Raw genomic sequence first — 20,691 nt, forward strand, 5'->3', positions numbered from 1 at the left:
CTTGACCAAGAGGTGGCCGTGCCACATGTCTTTATGCCATTTCCTGAGCTATTGTGATCTGTGGAAATAATCTGTAGACAATGTATACATTATGTTCTTCGTAGCAAAATTTCCTTTTTTTCTCTTGAAAAGGTTTGTTTTTACAAACAACTTTATCAGAAGTAGAGTCTGATGTCTGCCCTTGCTAGCAAGCCAATGATGGTGGAAATTTCAGCCTCCTTCTCTTGAATTTCAGACCTACTTAAAAGTGGAATGTTTTTCCCTGACAGATGATTACTTACCTTTTTTTTGGGCGGGGAGGGGGGATCCAATTCAGCCTTTCAGAAAATACTTCAGACCAAAAAAGGAGGAAGTGCAAGAGGACTAACTTTCTATTGTGCCTTACATAAAACATCTTGCTAAAATTGAGAGCAGCTCCAAGTGCAAAAGTAAATATTTGTGCAAAGGGCACACTGGCAGATATGATCTTAAGACATCCTCAATTTACTCATTTTATAGTGTTTGACTCTTTAAAATGCAAGTCTTTTAAATTATGAAAATGGCAGGTAAGGGGAAGGAAGTTAACATCAGAAAATACACTTTAGCAAAAGTACACAATATTTTGATGACAATTTGCTACTTATTTCATAACTTAGATCGAGTGTTTGTTAAATATTCACAGCAATTTCAGAGAAGAAACATTCATGTCTATAAGTCTTCAATCTATTACATTTTCAATCATTTTTCCATACATTTACAAAATTTGATCTGTCAGTGCTTTTCTGTAGAATTCCTTATTGTCAGTTCAGTCCTTCCCTCTCTGGATCCAGTTATACCTTCAAGGTGGGCTGCAGGATTCCTTTCTCAATGAGATGAGTCTTCAGAGTTTTATAAATATTTAACTGCTGTTCTGGTTGAAGCACCAACAACTGCTGTAACACTTTGCTGGGATTTGGACCCCTGATTTAAAAAAAAAAAAAAAAGCACAGAAAAGTCGAAGTCATGCTGTTCAGAGAGCTGAGGGAAGCATATACCCACAATTTAAAGTAAGCCCTACATTTATAGAGAAGTGATCTTTAAAGAATTGAAACAGCTCTTGATCAGAGCTCACTTTAATGCCCGGTTTTCATGTCAATGGTAGGGAAAAATTCTAGGCAAGATAGGGGGTGCAGATTTAAGTTCTACAAAAATTCTTAAAAGGGTCATCTGCATTGGAGGTTGGGATAGATAACAAATCCTGAGTTTGGACAAGACACAAAAACTATCCTGTCTGGAAAAGAGCAAAACTTCTAGTGCGTGAGGATAAAGCAAAAGGCATGAAAATCTACTTAAAATTTTTAGATTCAAAGAAATTTCCAACAATGGAAGTGTATTTTGTTGAAGAAATACCCCCTGAGGAACTAGGAACGTTCAAGAGACGGGACACAAAGTTTCAGAGCCTAGCTCCTACCTGCGATCTACTAAGAAAAGAAAAGACTTTTCTTGGACAAAGAAAAGACTTTTCTTGGACAAAGAAAAGTCTTAGGTAACCCCCAATATAAGAAACAAAAATGGATCTGCTCTAGTTGAAAGGAAAACAGGGAGGGAGAGAGCCCTGCCCTGCTCACCCACCTGCCCAGCAGTCCTGGGAGCGAGGAAATGGACCCAGGTAGAACTGAAGTAACTAAAGGCAGCAACACGATGCACTTGACAGCCAGCGCAGGGAACTCTCTCTCCCTTTCTGTCGGATCCTCCACCTTCTCTTGCTACCCTTAAGTGGTGAGCTCTGTTCTGAGTCAGAAAAAGTCTGGCCGAGGGCTCCTACCCTCACGCCTTTCCCTGCAGTGACGCAATTACAGTTGAGGGATTGCGGTTTCCTATCCACTGGGCTCTAGCACTCAACCCATTTACAAACTGGACATCCAAAAAAGTGCTATTTTGTCAAATTCGGAATGAACCTAATCAGAGGTGAATTTATATGTATTGTAGGTTGTTAATTTCTGCAGTTAATTTGAATATGAAAAGAGTGGTTTTCCTCTTTGTGAAGAGCAACTAGTAAAATCCAATGGTACAAAGCAAGATTTATGACTCACAATAAGACTATTCAGTTCAAATGGAATTATAGGAAGTAGAAAACCCAGCAACAAAGAAATGCCTGCTACATGGTGATCTCACAACAAAAATCTTGGATTTAAAAAATTGCACAATATGTGGATGTAACCATCCCATGAGTCACCTTTGTGCACATGGCTCAATTCATTTGCCAAAACCTGCAGCCAGTTGGATGTCTCTCACAGCCACCATCTACTCAAGTCAGGATACGGCTGCCTTACATTTCTTCAAAAGATTCAGCAACTTTGTAACATAAACCCAGAATCAGGGCCCACAGAGAAAAGGAAGGCTATTCTAGCAAGTTCAGCTAAATGCAAAATGATGTCAGCAGGTGCTCCCAGCTAGGTGCATCCTGGCGCTGTACTTCTAAGAGTCTAAATATTTGCTTTCAAATGGCAGACGACATGGCTCAGCATGACTTCTCTCTACTGGGAGAACAGCACATCAAAAACAAAAAGTAGGAATTATGGTCCTAAAAGTTGCCATCTTCTTAAAGAGTTCTAAGGATTTAACCACTAATTCTAATACTCAACTATATCGGTATAATAAATCATATAAATCTATTAAATCCTCCAAATAAAAAGACAAAGACAAAGACAAAGAATTGTCGACTGGTTTATAAAAACAAACAAAATCCAGCTTTATGCTTGTTATATGCTTTTACTATAAGGATAAAAGAATGCTAAAAAATACAAGGTTAGAGAAAGAAATGCTATGCAAACACTAACCAAAAGAAGGCTGATGTAGCTATTCTAATATTCAAAACAGTTTTTAAGCAAATAGTATATAAAGATGGACATTATATAATGACATTAGGAGCAATTCGACAGGGAGATATGACAACCCTAAATGTGTGTACACTTAATACAACTTCAAAATACATAAAGCAAAAATAATTAAAAATAGGAGTAGGTAAATTTCCAATCATAGTGAGAGATTCTGACAAAGCTCTCTCTTTGAACTGTAATAGAATGAGTGGACGGGGGAAAAAAAAAAACACAAAGCAAAAAATCAGTACAGAAGATTTAGCTAAACTTCACTAAGCTGACATATACAACATGCCATCCAGAAACTGTAGAATGTACATTCAGTTCATATGTACATGGAACATGTAACTGAAAAGACAATATACTGGTATATAAAGCGAGTCTCAACAAATGTTAAATACTGAAATAATAAAGAGTATGTTTTCTGACCATACTGGTATCAAGGTAAAAATCAATGGAAGGAGAATGAGAAAAATCTCTATTTGTTTGGAAACTAATCAATACACTTCTAAATAATGCATGTGTCAAAGAGAATATAATACTAGAAATCAGAAGATATTTGTAACGAATAATGAAAATACAAATATGACATGTAGGCTGAGAATAAAGCAGTACTTAAGAGGAAATTTGTAACCTTAGATGAATATATTAGACAAGAAGCCTGAAAATTAATAAGCTAAATAAACTTATCTCAAGAAGCTCAAGAATCACAAATTGAACCTAAAGACAGAAGAATGAAAGATGAGAGTAGACATCAGTGAAATAGAAAACAAATATACAGCAGAGAAAGTTGACAAGGTCAGAATTTGATTCTTTGAAAAGATTAATGAAATTATAAATTCCTAAAAGACTGCTCAAGAAAAATACCTGTTAATATAAAAATTCTCACGATGCTAGAGACATATTTAAAATGTATACTTATGGATCTATCTATCTATCTATCTATCTATCTATCTATCTATCTATCTATCTATCTATCTATCTATCGCTTCAATCCAAATAACACCATGAAGAAAATACATATTCTCTATGGCACTAGCATGGAAAATAAAGTTAGCATGTGGTTGATGTGGTTAGCTTTCGTATCCCAAACTGGCATTTTCGGGCAGATCCAAGTCATTAAGGTTATAAAACAAGAATAAACCACCACTCCTCCACTCACTACCCCCGCCTCTCATCCCCCATCCCCGCCCCCCACACACACAACCATAATCCCTGGGCCCATTTCCTCTGTGGTACTTACTTATAACCACCTAGCAAGCTATATTGATTTATTTATTTTCTACTTCTGCACTTTTTCCCTCCCACTTTCTAATAAGAATGTCAGCCTTGAGGGCAGGAATTTGGTTTGTTTTGTTCTTAGCTATGTCTGTGCCTAGAACATTTCCCAACACATAATGGGTCCTCAAGCAGTAATTGATGGACTAGAGGAATTATGTCCTCCTTTTTAATTTTTTTGTATTCATTATCACTGTCATACTCAGAGTTGAGAAATTAAATCTGGCTTTCCAATCCATACTAAATGGATTTTAACTTGGTCCTATAAAAACCATCACACAACTACTATTGTTTTAAGTTGTCCAAATGTATGGAAAATAAGTATAATTTAACCATACTGCTTGGGGCCATGGTGTGATACAACAGGGGCCACCATTCCCTTTTGATATTATAGATAACCACTGACACAAAAAGTAACTCATTCAAACTAATGGCTGTGAAAATGAAAAACTTCAAGAAATCATCTAATAAAACAGTTTTTAAAAATCTAAAAGTACCTTATAAAACTTGTGATGTAGACATGTACAAACGTTGCCATCAAATACTGACAATCAAATCTGTCCATTATCCCACCATGTCCAGGAATAGTGTTTGCAAAATCCTTCAGAAACAAACAAACATATTCATAATTTAAAAAAAAAATCATTTGCTGTAAAATTCCTATCTGTAAATGTTTCTTTGGCATCATAGACACTATAGAAAATATTCTACTGTTGGATTTCCCCACCAAATACAAACTTACTGAAACAATAGCACACTTTTCTATTTAAATAGAAACTATTTGGGGAGCTATTTTAGGGTTGTTGACAGAGGTACAACTGGTTCTAACTTACATTTAACTAACTCATAGTTCTTACTCTGAAATAAACATCTTACCACTATGATAAATATTCTTTATTTAAGTGTTTAGGGGTAAAAAGAAAATCAAAATAGATAGTTCAAAATAGATAGTTCACTTGGGACACAGTCCATTAAATAGCCAAATTCAGAAATGGTTGTAAGCCTCTGCAAATAGACTGTACGGATATAACCACATGTCTGAGTGCTCAAGAAATTGTAATGACTAATTCCTCTTCTAGTTTACTCAGGCAACCTGAAAACATCTAAAATGCAACAGCAATTACACCTTCATTTTAGACATGCAGAAAAAAGTCTTACTATTGAACAAGAAACCTTGGATTGGAGACCATTAAAGAAAATACCATTCTAAATATAACACCTCTCTGTTCAAAGCAGTTACTGAGAAATTCTTTGGTTAATTTTTGCCAACGCATTTCCTTCCTTCTCTTGCATACTAACTGAAGCATAAGAGAGCCATGGTAACTCAATTCCACTCTGCTGTGGACAGCTTTTACAGGACACTCACCATGCACGGCTACTGCCGTGGTTCTTTGTAGACGTGTACAATCTCCCCTAGTATGTGGTCAGCATCTTGAGGACAAGGACATCTTACACACTTTTGAATACTGCATCCCACCTAACATAGTAGCTGCCCCATTGCAAGTCGTAACTGAGTTCATTTATTTCCCTGGCTTCTGGGTCCCTACTTGACCGACCCCACCAACCTCTGCAGCTGGATCTACTCTCTCTCACTCCCACACTGTGCTTGCTCCCCTCCAAACAGGCTCAGTCCCTCCACTGCTCTGCACTCACTGGTACTCTCGTCCTTAGATTTCTCTGCAGGACTCATTCTCCTTTTCTCAGATTTCTGCTCAAATGCCACCTCCTCCAAGAGACTGGTCCTGACCTTCCCCACCCAAACTTCAGCAGCTACTAACTTCTAATGGCACAACATTCGATCTTAACCTAATGAAGCCATGTGAAGAGAGCTGAAATAATATGGCAAATACATGTTGCTTTATAAGAATCTGATTTAAAAAGGTAATTTCAAATATCTGGAACAATTGATGAGATTAACAAACTATGCCCCATAGCCCAAATCCAGCCCACTACTTGTGTTTATAAATAAAGTTTTATTAAAACCCATCATTCATTGATATATTGTCCATGGGGCTTTCACACTATAATGGCAGCATTGAGTAGTTGCAATATGATTAATAAGCATATGATTTGGCCCTTTAGAGCATGAGTTTGCTGACTCTGATCTGGTAGAATGAACGGTTACATATCCAAAGGCTCTCCTGTATGTCCCTTCAAGTGAGACTATGGCAAGACACTAAACCTCAGACAATTCATGACTGGATTCTTGGATTAGCACTTGAAGGACCAAGATTCTGTGCCTGTCCCAACATTAAGTGACACATGCCATTTCTATAAAAGAAGCCAACACAACACCATGAAATGTGCTAACATGGCATAACCAAAACCTAATAAAAAAGAATACATTTAAATCAGCCAGTAAACATTTATATGAGGCTGAACAAATAGAATGTAAAAGTTTTTGCCCAGGGGCTTAATGTGTGAGGCAAATAGAGAACCAAATTTCATTCTCTAATCATATTCTCTAATAATGTAGCCATCTGAACACACACCTTGATTTTGAAAGCTCTTTTGAATCCACTGGCAAAGAAGCCTCCGAATGGACCGATCAAAGATGCAAACGTTGAAAGAGCAATGCTGTGTATCTGGAAGGGATACAAGCTCACTGTTTCCTAAAGAGGGAAAAAGAGGGGAAAGTTTGGAGCTAACTGAATTAAAGTTGTATTTGAGCACGCTACCTAAACTAAGAACCATGACATAAACAGTAAGTCAAATCATATATCACATTTTTGTTAATTTCACAAACTTTCAGAATCATGAGAGAAAAATACATTGTAAGCTGTCATTATCACCCTCTACTCAGCCAACATTCTCCATTCCCTCTTTATGCATATTGACCACACCTGGCACACTAAAATCTTGCAGCTAATAGGCTACTTTTCAGTTCATCTAGAAACTTTTTCAACACCTGAGTTGTAAGCTTACCAAGAATCAGTTGAGTTAATTTCTGTATTTGTTTTTTAACAGAAGTACTTTTTTTGGTAATTATACAATGTTTTAATTTTGTGGTTTATTTCACTTTAATTTTATGTGGCAAAGTGAGGGGGAAATTGGGCTTTCTCTTAAAACTAAGTGAAATGTCGTGGAAACACATGAAAATAAGTTGCTTAAAAAAGATTTTCGAAATGAGCATCAGCAAGATGATTATAAAAGATTCGCAGAAGAGATCATAGAAAGTGAGTTACCCGTCAATTATTTGGTGAATTCTTAGTTCTTGCTCCACTTTAAATAAACTGAAACTACAAATTGTACAGAATGCATAACAGGTGTGGTTTCACAGCCTTTGTTAAGAACACCAATCTTTGGACCTGTTTTCAAAACAACAGCCTTGCCCCTAATCCAAGATTGGCAGCATCAAAAAGTTTTATAGCAGATAACAGATAGCTTGGACAATGAAAAATTATTGGAAACCATGTATTGAACACTCAAGAAGAGAAATAATTTGTTGGTTAGCCTGATTCTCAAAACTTACGGACTTTACTTAAAAATCAAATGCTTCAGATACACACATGCACACATGTGTATGTACACACAATGTTTTGATTCTCCATTTTCGGTGAACCACCCTCGAGTCCTGATGGCATAGATCATCAGGGTTTTCTACTGGGCAGGATGTCAGCATCCTTTATTGTGAGACCTCAATGTTGCCTTTAAATGGCAGCAGTGTGCTTTTGGGAAAAAAATTAATTTTTAGGAGCAACAGCTTTCTATACTAGTAAAGGTCCACTAAAAATTAAGAAATCTTTGAGCTGGTGAATTTTAATTAATTTTTAAATTGAGTCAATTCATGCCCTTTAAATTGAGTCAATACATGTGAAACTCAATGTAACATTCAATTTGTAGAAATCTAAGAAATATTGAAACTGTTTTTAAAACAAATACAAGATAAATTACCATCAGCATTCAAACCATTAGGCAAGTAAATTCATAATAAACAACCGGTTTACGATAGTAATATTAATTTTATGTTCAAGACAGGAAAATTACAAAGGAACAGAACATATTATTTATGCTAAGAAGATAGTGAAGCCACTTCTATATCACAGAATTAAAAATTCTACAGAAATCAATTTCTGGGAAAAATCTTAATTCTATTTTTAAATGAAGCTTAATCTTTGAGATAGAGGGTCCCTAACCACATGTATCTTACCTGTCTCAACATTGCCTTTAGAAAGGGAGGAAGGGAATAACTCTGAAGCTGGAAAAGTTCTGAGGGTTCACATTCTGTAACGAAGGAGTTCACATCGCTTCGGTATTCTATTGGGCAGACAAAGTACTGGTATTTGGATAACACGTAGGCGGCCTGAATAACAAAGCAAGAGTTCATGAAAAATTGTGTGTGTGTGTGTGTGTGTGTGTGTGTGTGTGTGTGTGTGTTAGCAGAAAGGCCAGAGATAGAATACCAAAATTTCTTTGCATTCATATTCTGCTATGATTCTCAAAGTTAGATGGTCATAACTGACCCAATAAAAGACCATGAAAAGCCACTGGAAAACAAAAGGCTTTGGAAATCAATGAGATTATCTGTATATTACCATGATTAAAATAGGTTGAGGTAAGAGAGAAAAAGAAGCTGATTTGAACATTTAAATAAGCATTACAGAGGGGTTTTACTTTTCCAAAGTGCACGTAATGTTAGCAGAAGCTAACAGTTATTAAGGTATGAGAAAGTAGGACTGAAGTTCATTGCATAGGTTATATTTTATCAATTAATAAATAACCAGTGATTTAAAATTATTATTATTATTTTAAAGTACAGGTAAAAAACATTATTGTTCTTGACCAACCCAGAAAACTTTATTCTTTCCCTGGCCACATCACTGCAATTTTTAAGACAGCTGTCCTCAGCCATGGAAAAACATACTTAAAAAAAAAATATCTTGTTATAAACTTATATTGCTAGATAACAGGTTTTTCTCTTTTATTTTGCAGCCATTCACCCCATTATATTGCTCAAAAATGGTTAACAGAAGTGCAAATATGACACTAGGAATAGATATAAACTAATTTTGCTTCCAAACAACCAGTTTACTCAAAATCACTTAGTAAAAATATATATAATTGCCCTCATTATTTCGTCATGCATTACATTCTTATAGGGTAGCTCTGTATTTTCTTCCGATGATATGACTATTCTCATAGTATTTCTATATTCGTCTTTAATACCAAATTTTTATAGTATTACTTAACTTAACAATGTTATAATTATCCCTGCTTCATAAGGCATGAACATTGAACAAGACCAGATCCTTTTTCATTATCTATACATCAATTATTGTCTCATAAATATTCGACATAAACATTGGATTGATTTTACCAAATTCTATTAGAATTTTCATTGAGAATAAACTAAGCTTTTAAATTAAACAGGAATTATGATGGTTTTCTCATCCAGGAACCTGATACATTTTCATTTACTTGTATATTTGCTCCCTCTCAAAGCTCCATGTTGTTACTAGTTACTCTATATTTGGCTATAAAATATATTCTAGAACTGTCAGGAACTAGGCTCTTAAAAATTAAACTTCTTGACAGTAATTTTTTTTTTGCATATTTATCTTATATCCAGCCATTTTAATGTACCTTTATTGATTCTCATGAAATACCTTTTAATAAAAACCTGAATTCCTTAACTGTAAACTAATTTTCAGAACATTGAGATCAGCTGTTCATGGCTAAAAGTGAACATCAATTATTTTTAACAAACTTTTCCTGCAAATTGTACTCACAGCAGTGAGCCCTCGCTAAGCCAAGTAGCAGCATGTGTTAAGGAGGTAGAGCTCTTCAACACCATTTGCATTCTCTACTTTTATTCCAAGCCACCACCAGTCCAGCAACCGTGTACCCCACAAGGCAGAACAGCTGTCAGAAACCACCAAAACACAACAGCCCAGCAGCAGGTCTCAAGGCCTAGAACTCACTGTGGGAGTTAATTGACCTGGGTTAGGGCTGGAACAGATTTTTGCACAAGCTCCCCAGGTGATTCTGATATGAAGCCAGGACGAGAGCTACTGGAGTACAGAATAGATTCTGTTTAGTGGGTTTCAATATATACCTTATTCACATTTTGTAGTTTAATTCTTTTATCTTTTAGGTTTAAGATAGACTGATAAAAACTTGCTACCGCTCTTTAAAATATAAATAAAATAAAAATCCCGGTAAAACTCACAATGAATCCAAACACGACTGTGGAAAAGAAACCACCAATGAATCCTTCCCAAGTCTTTTTAGGAGACAACTAGAAAAGGCCAAATAAAATTAAAAAGAGTTATTTACTGCTCTCACAAAACACATAATACATATGCAAACTATGTCAATGAATTCCCACAATACCTCTTACATCTATCTACCCTGACTTTTTTCTTACTGGAATGGCTCTGCAGCCCTTTTCCCTTCATTCCAAGATCCCGATTTATCGGTGCAAATCATTCTAGCAGCATCTAACACCCATTAGGCCCTAAACATTTGACATACACCAAAAACAGGATGAATATAACAAAGTATGAACATTGCAGCATGCCAGATTTCCATATGTTCCCAAAAGGCCATGCATACGTCAGACCTCTTCCTGCAATGCTAGAATGGTCCACAATCTCAGATACAGTATGTGCTCCACAAGTGTTCACACATCCTTCTCCCTTTGGTCACAATCTATGTCTATCTCCATGAAGAAAGGAAAAGGGTGTGCTTCTGAGAATAGATATTGTGTTTCAGATTAGAGCTACTGTTTCTCAGTTGATGGAGCATTCGGAGAGTGAAAACTGGAGGAAAGTCTAGAACTGGGTGATGCAGAGGCAGGAAGAAGATTTAGGAGTGGACTGTACTGTCTGCCTGAGGTGCCCAGTGAAATAAGGACTGATGTAGGGGGGCTGGTCATCTGGAGATCATTGATGGCTTCTGTGAGGATTCTTTCAGTGGAACAACAGGACAGAAGCCAAATAAATATTCGAGAGAAGTTTCTGCAGATAGAAACAGGTGATAGCTAAGCTGTATGACCAACCTCTTCATAGACCTCTTGTCATGATGTTCTCAAAGCTCAAAGCCAAGGGGGTTGGCAGAAACGGTTTCTTAACAAATCTGACAATTCTGCCATAGCAAAGGGACTGATCTATACCTTCTCCTAGGTTAATTCAGTATTATTGTCACAAAGTGGGAGTTGACTGCAATATAAATGTGCCTGCTGATTATTTTAAAGATAGCTTATCAAATTAAATTGGTCTATAACATATGGATTGAGGGGTGAACTTACTTAATTACATACATCCGAGTATATTATACATGTAATCCAGCCTGGTAAATCTACTAGAAGTCTACGTTCAAAATCGGACAGTGAGAGTTTTCTACAGCCATTAATGGCGTCTCTGAAGGCTTCCTAAGCTGGTATAGAAACCTTGAATACTTAATTACTTTCTCTTGTGCTGAAGCAGTTTTAGAAACTTTTTAAAAAATATATAGCTTGCTTGGATCTCTACAGTTCAGCCTGATGCTGTGTGCGGGACTCCTTTGCAGGTAAAAATTTATAGAAAGTTTTTTAAAAGGTCTAATTTTTCATTAAGAATTGGTTTGTTTCTTTCTTCCCCCAAATGAGAACTTATAATGTAATTAATTTCCTTCTTTGCCTCTACTAACTATGAGAAGAACCAAATCTAAGGCAAAACAACATGGTCTGCTCACATGTATTTTCCGTTCCCATAACCCTTTCTCATTGATTGCATTATCGGTATTCTATTGTAGGGCCTCAATTCCTTTTTGAAATGAATTTGCGTGTAAGTCTTACAAATAGACATGAGTATGTAAAAATAGTGTAACCCACACTTTTAGAAAGTTTAAAAAATGGGGCAGATGAGACAGCTGAGGGAGAGCAGGGTTAAAGAAAGGCTTTTTTATAGAGCTGCTGGGGAGTAGAATAAAGAACTACACAATAGCTGAGGGAAAGAAACCAGCAGAAAGATAATGAGCCTTCATGAGAGAAAGAATAACTGATAGAGTCAAATCCTTATTGAGGAACCAACAGAATATTTGATGAAAAACCCAATCCAAATGGCATCAGTGGGAAATATGGCTCACTGCCCCTACATTCTGGCTGCTAAGTGCAGCTAAAGAAAATCACAGCACCTTGGAAATAAAAAATGTGCAACAGCACCAAATTGTTGGAAATTTCCTCCAGTGGCTAATCTTTAAGGTTATGGTAGTATGTTTCCATTACCTTAATTAATGGAGTTCTCCCAAAAAAAAATCCAAAAAGGTAAGCAGCTATATCATTGCAGATAACACTTGATATTGGGACGAGGAACCTTAAAAAAAAAAAAAAAGCAGAAAATAGTTCATATGAAGCAGTGATAAATATTTATATGGGTTATAACTCATAATAAACCAATAGAATAACCCATGAATTATGTAACACTTGCCCAACATTATTAGGAACATTACATAGCAACCAAATTTGTGCATTTAGCAATTAAGCAGAGCAAAATTTATAAATAAACATACTAGGAGAATATTGCTAAGAAAGATATTAAATAACTTAATTTTAATATTAAATAATTTCTATAGCTATGGAATTTAAAATTTTAGTTTCATGAGGAATAAGTCATAATAGTATAAAGAATTTTTAAAAAGCAGCCTTTCAAAATAGAAATGAGTCATTTGTTTAAATATTGTAATCTGATAAATTTATACTGAGCTCTTAACAAAATCTTTCAGTAAAAATTATTAATTTTAATTCTATCTTAGCCTATAGTTGCATTAAACCTTATTAACTGTACAGAAAATAATTTCAGTAACTACCCCCACATCAATTAAAAGTTTGTAGATGGAAGACTATCTTAAAATATTTCTGTTTACATGTGCATGTACACACACACCCTTGGTAAAAAACACAAAGCAGTCAAGGGAATAATTTATTTTTACAAAAGCAATCAACTGTAAAGGACTTTAATAGGTTTTAGAAGAATGTAGGAAAAATATGGTCAGATTGCTTAAAATCATTTTTTAAACTCTAATTTTTAAGTAATAATAATTTTTATAATTTTGAACTAACTTGTAACTCATAAAAATGCTTTCTGAATCTGCAAGCCATTGCAATACAGCAAATAACTCTATATATCCAAAGTCTGGACACCTACTCCTAGATACACACACAGTGGGTAGAGTAGACAGAACCTACTAACTCTCACCTAGAGAAAATGCACTGCCGACACACTGTTTGCAAAAAAACATGCATGTCCTTTTTGCATTCCACATAAATAACATGCTCTTTTTAAAAGCTATGCTTTGTAAAAACTCACATTAAAATGTAGTGAAACCTGAAACTGCCAATTGTCTGGCACCTTTATAAAGACTTTCTACATTTTAATTGGAACCTGAATAAGGAAGATTTCCACTTGTTAAAGTGTTTGTCTTCGGGTGTCAAATAGTAAACAAAACTCAGTAAGGTATTTAAATGGAACAGAGCAACAACAAATAGTACCTTTCAGTAGAAATCTATAAGACACTGTCCAATGTGAAAGAGCTTTAAAAGTGCTATAACATAAATATAAAGCGGCATGATACCGCTCCCTTACCATATCATGCCTTCAAACAGATTTTGGATGACAAGATGTGACTGAGTAACTATTATCAGTAAAGTGACATGAGTCCATGCGAACTGTTAATAGCCCAACAACACAACAATTAGTTAACATAACTGATCAGTGCGGTCCAGAAAGCAATAGCAATTTTTAAACACAAATTTTAGCATGACTTTTGGTTAAATTTTGCAAGATGAGGTCATATAAAATAAATGGCATTAGCAAATTACATTCATTTTCGTGCTTAGTGGAACCTTAGAACCATGAAAACATTTTTAAAAACTAATGTTAATTTATATACAAATGTAATGCTAATAATACTGAGATAAATTTAAAAAATCACAAACCCATAATCTTTGAATCACTAGAATAATGAAAAATTAATGATGTAATGGCATTTAGAGAGGAATGTTTTGCTCTGGCTACATTCTACAGTTATTAAAAAATGCTAAACTCTATTTTTCTTTGAGGGTTTGTTTTAGTAACTTTTACCCAACAAGTTATTTCTAACTTCAAAAGATTCAAACCAGCAGAGATCAATCACCCTTAAACTCCATCTTTTCATACTTGAAAGCTGATCTTCACTTCTCTGTTCAATGACAATTCAATTTCAAATTTTCAAAGGCCTCTTCTGTTCCAATCTGATCTAGCCTGAGAGATGGCCTCTTTAGTGACTTCTAGCATCATCAGTATGAGTAAAATATGAACAAAAAAAGCTAATGTTTCTACGTATCGGTGTTATAATTTTGATTGGAATTTATAAAATGACTCTTTGACATTCTTAGGATTTTGATTTAGTCATAATAAACCTATTTTCTATTTCAGCAAATAACATATTGGTGTTTTATTTTATCTGCTTAAAGGATCCAATTCTCTTTTACTCTAGTTGTTTAAAAATGCATAAATGATTTTCCTCCCAATAGGCACCATTTATATTTTTGTTGCAGATCCTATTATTTCTAATTTGTCTTGATGATTTCTAGATTTTTCACCAAGAATTTTATTCTTTTCTCTTCAATAGCTCCAGAAATTAGAAATGTAATAATATTATAACTTCTCAGCACTAATACTCAGCAGAAAGTCATGATGGAGAAAAGCAGAGCATAAAAGAATAGGAAAATATATTTCAAATCCAAAACAAGGCCTTACTGATTCATGGATTCACAAATCTAAATACTATATTTTTCATTTTACAGTCTTATAATTAGCTACCTTTTAAAGAAATAAGAGAAGTTCATCATACAAAGGGGTAAATTTCATAAAACACTGAACACTGTTCGATGATAAACTGAATAAAATACCTTAGACCAAAAAGAATTATGCAACTGTATGACTAACCACATCTACCAAGAAAATATATACTCTGATCCCTTTATGCTGACCTGAGAGCAAGTAAAACATAGCAACTTCCCGTAGAGAAACATGGTAGATGCTTCCCAGACTGACTTACTGTTCATGAAACTATGAAAATGTTTCAGATTTCTACAAACTTAGGGAATCCAAATACTTAGTTTTAATTTTATAGCCTTTGAAAATATTCAAAGAAAATGTTTTTAGGAAACGTTGGAAACAGTTAAAAATTTTAAATTCTCAAAAATGTTTCAACTTTAACCTTTTGTATTGAATAGTCATCCAAAATTGAAATGTCCCTCACATTTAGGCATTAACGACCACCAAAAAAAACAAACGAACAAAAAAAAAAAAGTAAGGGTTTTTATGATATATAGTGACAAAAGAGTAATGGTTAATACATACCATATAAAACTGCAGTCGATAATGTTTCTTTACCAAGCTCAGCACAAACATGCAGAAACCTGTTCAAGAACAAAAATCATGTGCCTATTGTACAATTTGTTACAAAGTGTATGATTCACTGAGCTCAAATAAGCCAATTTTCTACACCACATCTGGTATGCTCTAGCCACTTACTCATATGCCATCTCTCCTACTCTTATATTAAGCATTTTAAGTAAAAGTTTCTGGAGAGAAACAATTTTGTATGCTCCAACATGCCTAATATATTCCATAGCATAAATTCAATAAACATCCCTTACATTAAGTTAATTAGTCCTTGATAACATGCGGACATAGAAAAATAGACCTTGAGTTTCAGTTGAATAAAATTTATTTGCCATATCAATCCATCAAGTATATGTACAGAATGTTTCAATCTCTGCATCATACAGAAACTAATAATTATTATAGCGACTAACATCTATTGAGCACTTATTATGTTCCAGGCTCCTGTCTAAGCATTTTACAAGTGTTAACTTATTTAATCATTCTAACATCCCTATGATGTAGGTACCTATTATTATCTCCATTTTATAGATGAAGAAAAATGCATAAAGGACTTTATTAATTTACTGAGTATATCATAGGGTTAAAAAGCAGTTAAACCCTCAGATACTACTGACCCTTAACAGTCATGCAGTTTCATAAAACTTTATCAGCAAGAGTCGGGTTAAGAATAAAAAATCTCTCAGAACCATAATAATTATAGTAAAATATAAAACTCTTAATTTCAAATTTTACAAACAGCATTTGTGTTTATGTTTATATCCTACAAATTTATGAGAATAAACTTTTACTAAATAACGTTCTAATTAAGTAAAATCTAACAATCACATATAAATGGAAGGCAATATGAAGCACTTTTTGTGCAATATATCAGTAAAATTTTTTAAAGATGAATATTTTTTACAGAGGTAGATATTGGAAAAGCATACACCGGGTTTAATATCAGATTAACAGCCACCATGCATTCTGTTTTTGCAAGATCTTTAGAGAGTTCTCTGAGATAGAAAACGAATTGTCAACTAATCTATCCCATATGAAATAAATAGTACACTTTGTATATCCAAATTTACTTACCAAGGCAACTCTACCCACTAGAGTAAGCAAGGTTGCTACTACCCCGACCAGAGCAAAGAATGAAAGAGAAGCTGCCTTCAGTTATACTTTGATGACTGATTTGAAATATCAGTGTAACAGATGGTGACAAAGGAGAGAATGCATACTGGTTCCCAGATCCTACCTCACCTCCTACTCGTCACCTATAAAATAATCCGACTGGTTGAACTACAAAAGAAATATGGAACCATTTTCTGAGTAGAGCCACAACTGAAAGCCAAATGTCATTTTCTTGAGAGACTGAAAGAAAGCGGGAAGGGTGGGGTTAAAACGTGAAATTCATGGCACTGAAATCAGTAGTTCAAAAGACCTCTTAAAAATAACTGCTTTAAAATTTTTCTTCTATAGCAAGTAGACTTATCTTATGGCTCACATAATAATGTAATTTCTATGCTGTTTTATGCCATTGGCCCATGTTTAAGGGGACGAACGTAGATGGGACTTGGTTCAGAGGTTAGTGGGATAACAACAAAGAGACAAGACAGATGCCTCTAGAAGCTCCCCTTCTATCCAAACAGGACCCATCTGACTCCCAGCACAAGCCTGGGAACTTCTCAACTTCATTAACTATGAATTATCTCCTCACATATACTATTCCAACATGTATGGTTTTCTCTATGTTGAAATCATATAAAACCATTCACTCTTCAGCATTTCTTCAAACAAAATTACCAGCAGAATCATTCAATATTTTTGTAATAGTGGTTTTATCCAGGATAGTCTGGGCAATTCACATTTACCTGATCCAATTTCACTATCAAATCAACCAGTAACATGCAGCTTTTTAGGGTGCTCTAATAGAAGATATAATTATCTGGCTCCTAGACACATTAAGATGATACAGGTCTCTCAGTTTGCAGGGGGAGAGAAGGGTGTCAAGTATTTTCTTAGCACATCTAAAGTTAAATTTCCTTAAAGGAAAACAATATGGGGACATGTTCGTCTTCCCCATCTAATCTTGCTGCTGGTAGTTTTGACTGTATGTCCTGGGACATGGTCCCTTTTCTGGCTAGCACTGGGCTCAATAAACCCTTATTTAAGGACAAAAAGAAAAAAGAATCTGAAAAAAGAAATACATGAATTTGCTTTTTCATTCACACTCAAAGTTATGTGTATATTTTATGTTTAAATGTGTAAAAATACACATATATTTTTTTTAAAACTGTGGAAAAGATAACTGTATATTTCAATCCATAGTTTTACTTTTCCCCTAATTACACAGAGTATTTATATGGTTATAATTCCAAAAATAATCATAAGGTTTGTTACAGTATTATAAATAAAAGTATTCACTGAAAATGCTTCCTAACATACAGTTCTTGATACCTAATTATGTTTAATTACAATGACTGATCACCATACAAAGATGTGTACATCCTATTGCCTAGCATCAGGGAGTTCCCAGGTGCTTAGGCAGATCCAGTTACCCAATGGACTAAAGAGAGGTATATTCAAAAGGAGCAAAAAAAGAGATTTCTAAAGTAGTCAGGAGAAGTAAAGAGGGAAAAAGACATTGAAAAGTACAAAATATGGAATTTCAGAAAAAATGGACAATCAAAAAATTTTTATTAAGCATTTAAGATCCACCATACACAAGCTATAAAAATGAAGATAGGTATTTTTATTCGATTTTTGTTCAATTTCTATTGCATATCAATTCATAATCTAGTTGAAGAGAGAGAAAAATATAAAATTATAATAAGGTTTTAAAAATTTACTATTGGTGATTAACCAATTCATTAACACATATAGTCCTTAATTCAAAAAACAGACATGAAGATGGACTCAAGATTAAATGCTGGAGCTTACTGACTCATCTTTCATTCTTTCCTGTGGCTGTAGTTTTCATTATACTTCTATAACTAATCACAACTCCAAAATGTTTCAAACATCATGTTAAATAAATTCAGAAGGGCACAGAGTATCTGTGCTCATGTTCAGACATTAGACTACATCTGAGTTGTTTTTTAAAAAGTTAAGTGAATATGCATGCAGAATTTGTCACAAAACCAACCATTATATTAGCTACAAGTTTTCTATTAATTTTCATGGTGAGTTTCAGGTGCAGAATAACAGTAGTGTATAGTTTCTAATAGTCTTTAACTCAAAAACTGCAAGCGGTTTTGGAGACAGTCTTTTGTAAATAGTTATTTGTGACATCTTTCTAAGATTTCATCAACATACTTTGAAGTAGAAGATATTCAGGATGTTTGAGGGGAAAATCTTGACTATGCATTAATATAACTATAATTTAATTTTATATGTCCATTGATTTTCTTGAAATCAAAGTATTATATTTGTCACACCTTCTTTTTAAGGTTTTTAAAAACAAATCAAAAGCATTAGCTACATGTAAATACAAGCAAAAAACAAACAAACAAACAAAACCAATAGTTGGTGGTAAGAGATAGTAAGCTAATGACATTAAAGGCCAAAAATCTTAAGCTTATTCATCCATCGCTACTAGACATGTAATCACATGGGTGCTCTGGTTTCTAAAGAGCCTCAAATCCAAATCGCCAAGGTCTTTTGAAAATATATCTAGACTCTAGAGTCTAGATATATTTTGTTTGAAATAGTATTTTCAGTGTCACTGTTTTTCTCATTGTTATCAGTTAAATTTACTTTACGACAAAATTATATAAACATCAGAATGACTTCCAGGTCCTAGTCGGTGAGTCATTTTGCATGACATTAAACAAGTCATGTAATCTCGTGGGCCTTAGTTAGGGGTCAGACCCGGGGACACCTACATTTTATTTTAATAAAATTTAACGTCAATGAAACAGCTTGGGTTGTCTCTGCCTTTTAAATCTGCTAAGACCTATATTGTCCAAAATCGGAACTAAAATTTTGACAGGACCCCTGGAATATTATTCAAAAAAAAGAATTCCAAAGATTTGAGAGAAAGGTACAAATATGTCAACATAGCACAATTTCCATTTCCTCCCTCCTGTTTTAAAGTCTAACCCCATTTGCTAGAGTAAGCTCATGAATATTGCTAACCACTTCAAAGATTATAACGATGGCCTCAAGACTCAGAGAACAAAACGAAGATGCTGAGAAAGTGTCGCTCTATGAAGCACTGTGTGTGGATGTGCGTGTTCTCAGTTTCTTGACCATTCATCCAGCTAGTATGTAATGGGAATTTACATGCCAGACCCTGCGCTAGGCACTGGGAATTAAAAAAACAAGAGACTCACAAATTGGTGCTTATGGTCTAGTAGGACCATATTTAGGCCACATATAACATATAGAATACCACTAGCGATTTATATTAGAAGTTTCATCATTTTACTCAGTAGCTCCTAGCTTACTACAAAGTTGCATTTTAAAAGTATATTTGTAGGACTGTGATAACATACAGTAGTTTTGCAAATTATTACATCGGTAGAAACCGAGCAAAGTGTATGAGGGATGTCTTTGTTATTTTTTACAACTGCATGTAAAGACACAATTATCTCAACAAAAAGTACATTTTAAGCCAATAATTTGGGATACAAAGCAATTTTTCATGGACCGCCATAAATAGCAGGTGGTTTCTAAGATCAGCCCACAGTATTTTAATTTATAACCCTCTTAGTATTCAATTTAAACTTAAATAGCTCAGGCCCTCATTCTAATTAGTATGAATTATGTACTGTAGCAGTTTCCTATCTAGCTGCCCTATTGACATCTCCCAAGTCATCCTTCATTTAATTAAAAATCCGGCTATATCACCTCTTGGCTTAAAATCCTCCAATGGTTTCCAAGGGATAAAGTCCCAGCCCTTCCCATGATATGCAAAGCTTCTCTGTATATGGCCCCTACCGGCCCTTCCAACCTTTAATGCCTGCCACCCACCCAGAACATACATTTATTTCTCTCTTGTTTCAAGCCTTGTACAGCTGTTCCCTCTGCCTGGAATGCCCTTTCTCACTACCTACCTGGCAAATGTTTGCTTGTTCTTTACTTTTCATGACACCTGTCATCTCAAAGGCCTTCATGGCCTTCCCACCCCATAGCAGAGCAAGGCCCTCTTTCTGCTCTTAGAGGTCCTAGTTCTAGTTTCAGCAACACACTCAGGAACTCATGTCTCGCCAGCTGCAAGACCC

At 34.7% G+C, this 20,691-nt stretch overlaps 1 protein-coding gene across 1 annotated transcript in view; it reads right to left on the minus strand.

The window, feature by feature from the left end:
* Positions 1 to 305: 305 nt before the first annotated feature.
* Positions 306 to 20,691, minus strand: part of CDS1 (CDP-diacylglycerol synthase 1) — a 51,055-nt gene continuing 30,669 nt past the window's right edge. Inside the window, exons 6-13 of the mRNA XM_016156168.2 lie at positions 15,440 to 15,498; positions 13,679 to 13,761; positions 12,322 to 12,409; positions 10,285 to 10,353; positions 8,266 to 8,418; positions 6,608 to 6,727; positions 4,613 to 4,716; positions 306 to 939 (exon numbers count right to left, since the gene is read on the minus strand). Coding sequence (XP_016011654.1) covers positions 810 to 939; positions 4,613 to 4,716; positions 6,608 to 6,727; positions 8,266 to 8,418; positions 10,285 to 10,353; positions 12,322 to 12,409; positions 13,679 to 13,761; positions 15,440 to 15,498 — 806 coding nt within the window. The 3' untranslated portion in view covers positions 306 to 809. The remainder of the gene's footprint in view (positions 940 to 4,612; positions 4,717 to 6,607; positions 6,728 to 8,265; positions 8,419 to 10,284; positions 10,354 to 12,321; positions 12,410 to 13,678; positions 13,762 to 15,439; positions 15,499 to 20,691) is intronic.

This window comes from Rousettus aegyptiacus, unplaced genomic scaffold, assembly GCF_014176215.1.
Source record: "Rousettus aegyptiacus isolate mRouAeg1 unplaced genomic scaffold, mRouAeg1.p scaffold_m13_p_10, whole genome shotgun sequence".
In the NCBI taxonomy this organism is placed as follows: Eukaryota; Metazoa; Chordata; class Mammalia; order Chiroptera; family Pteropodidae; genus Rousettus; species Rousettus aegyptiacus.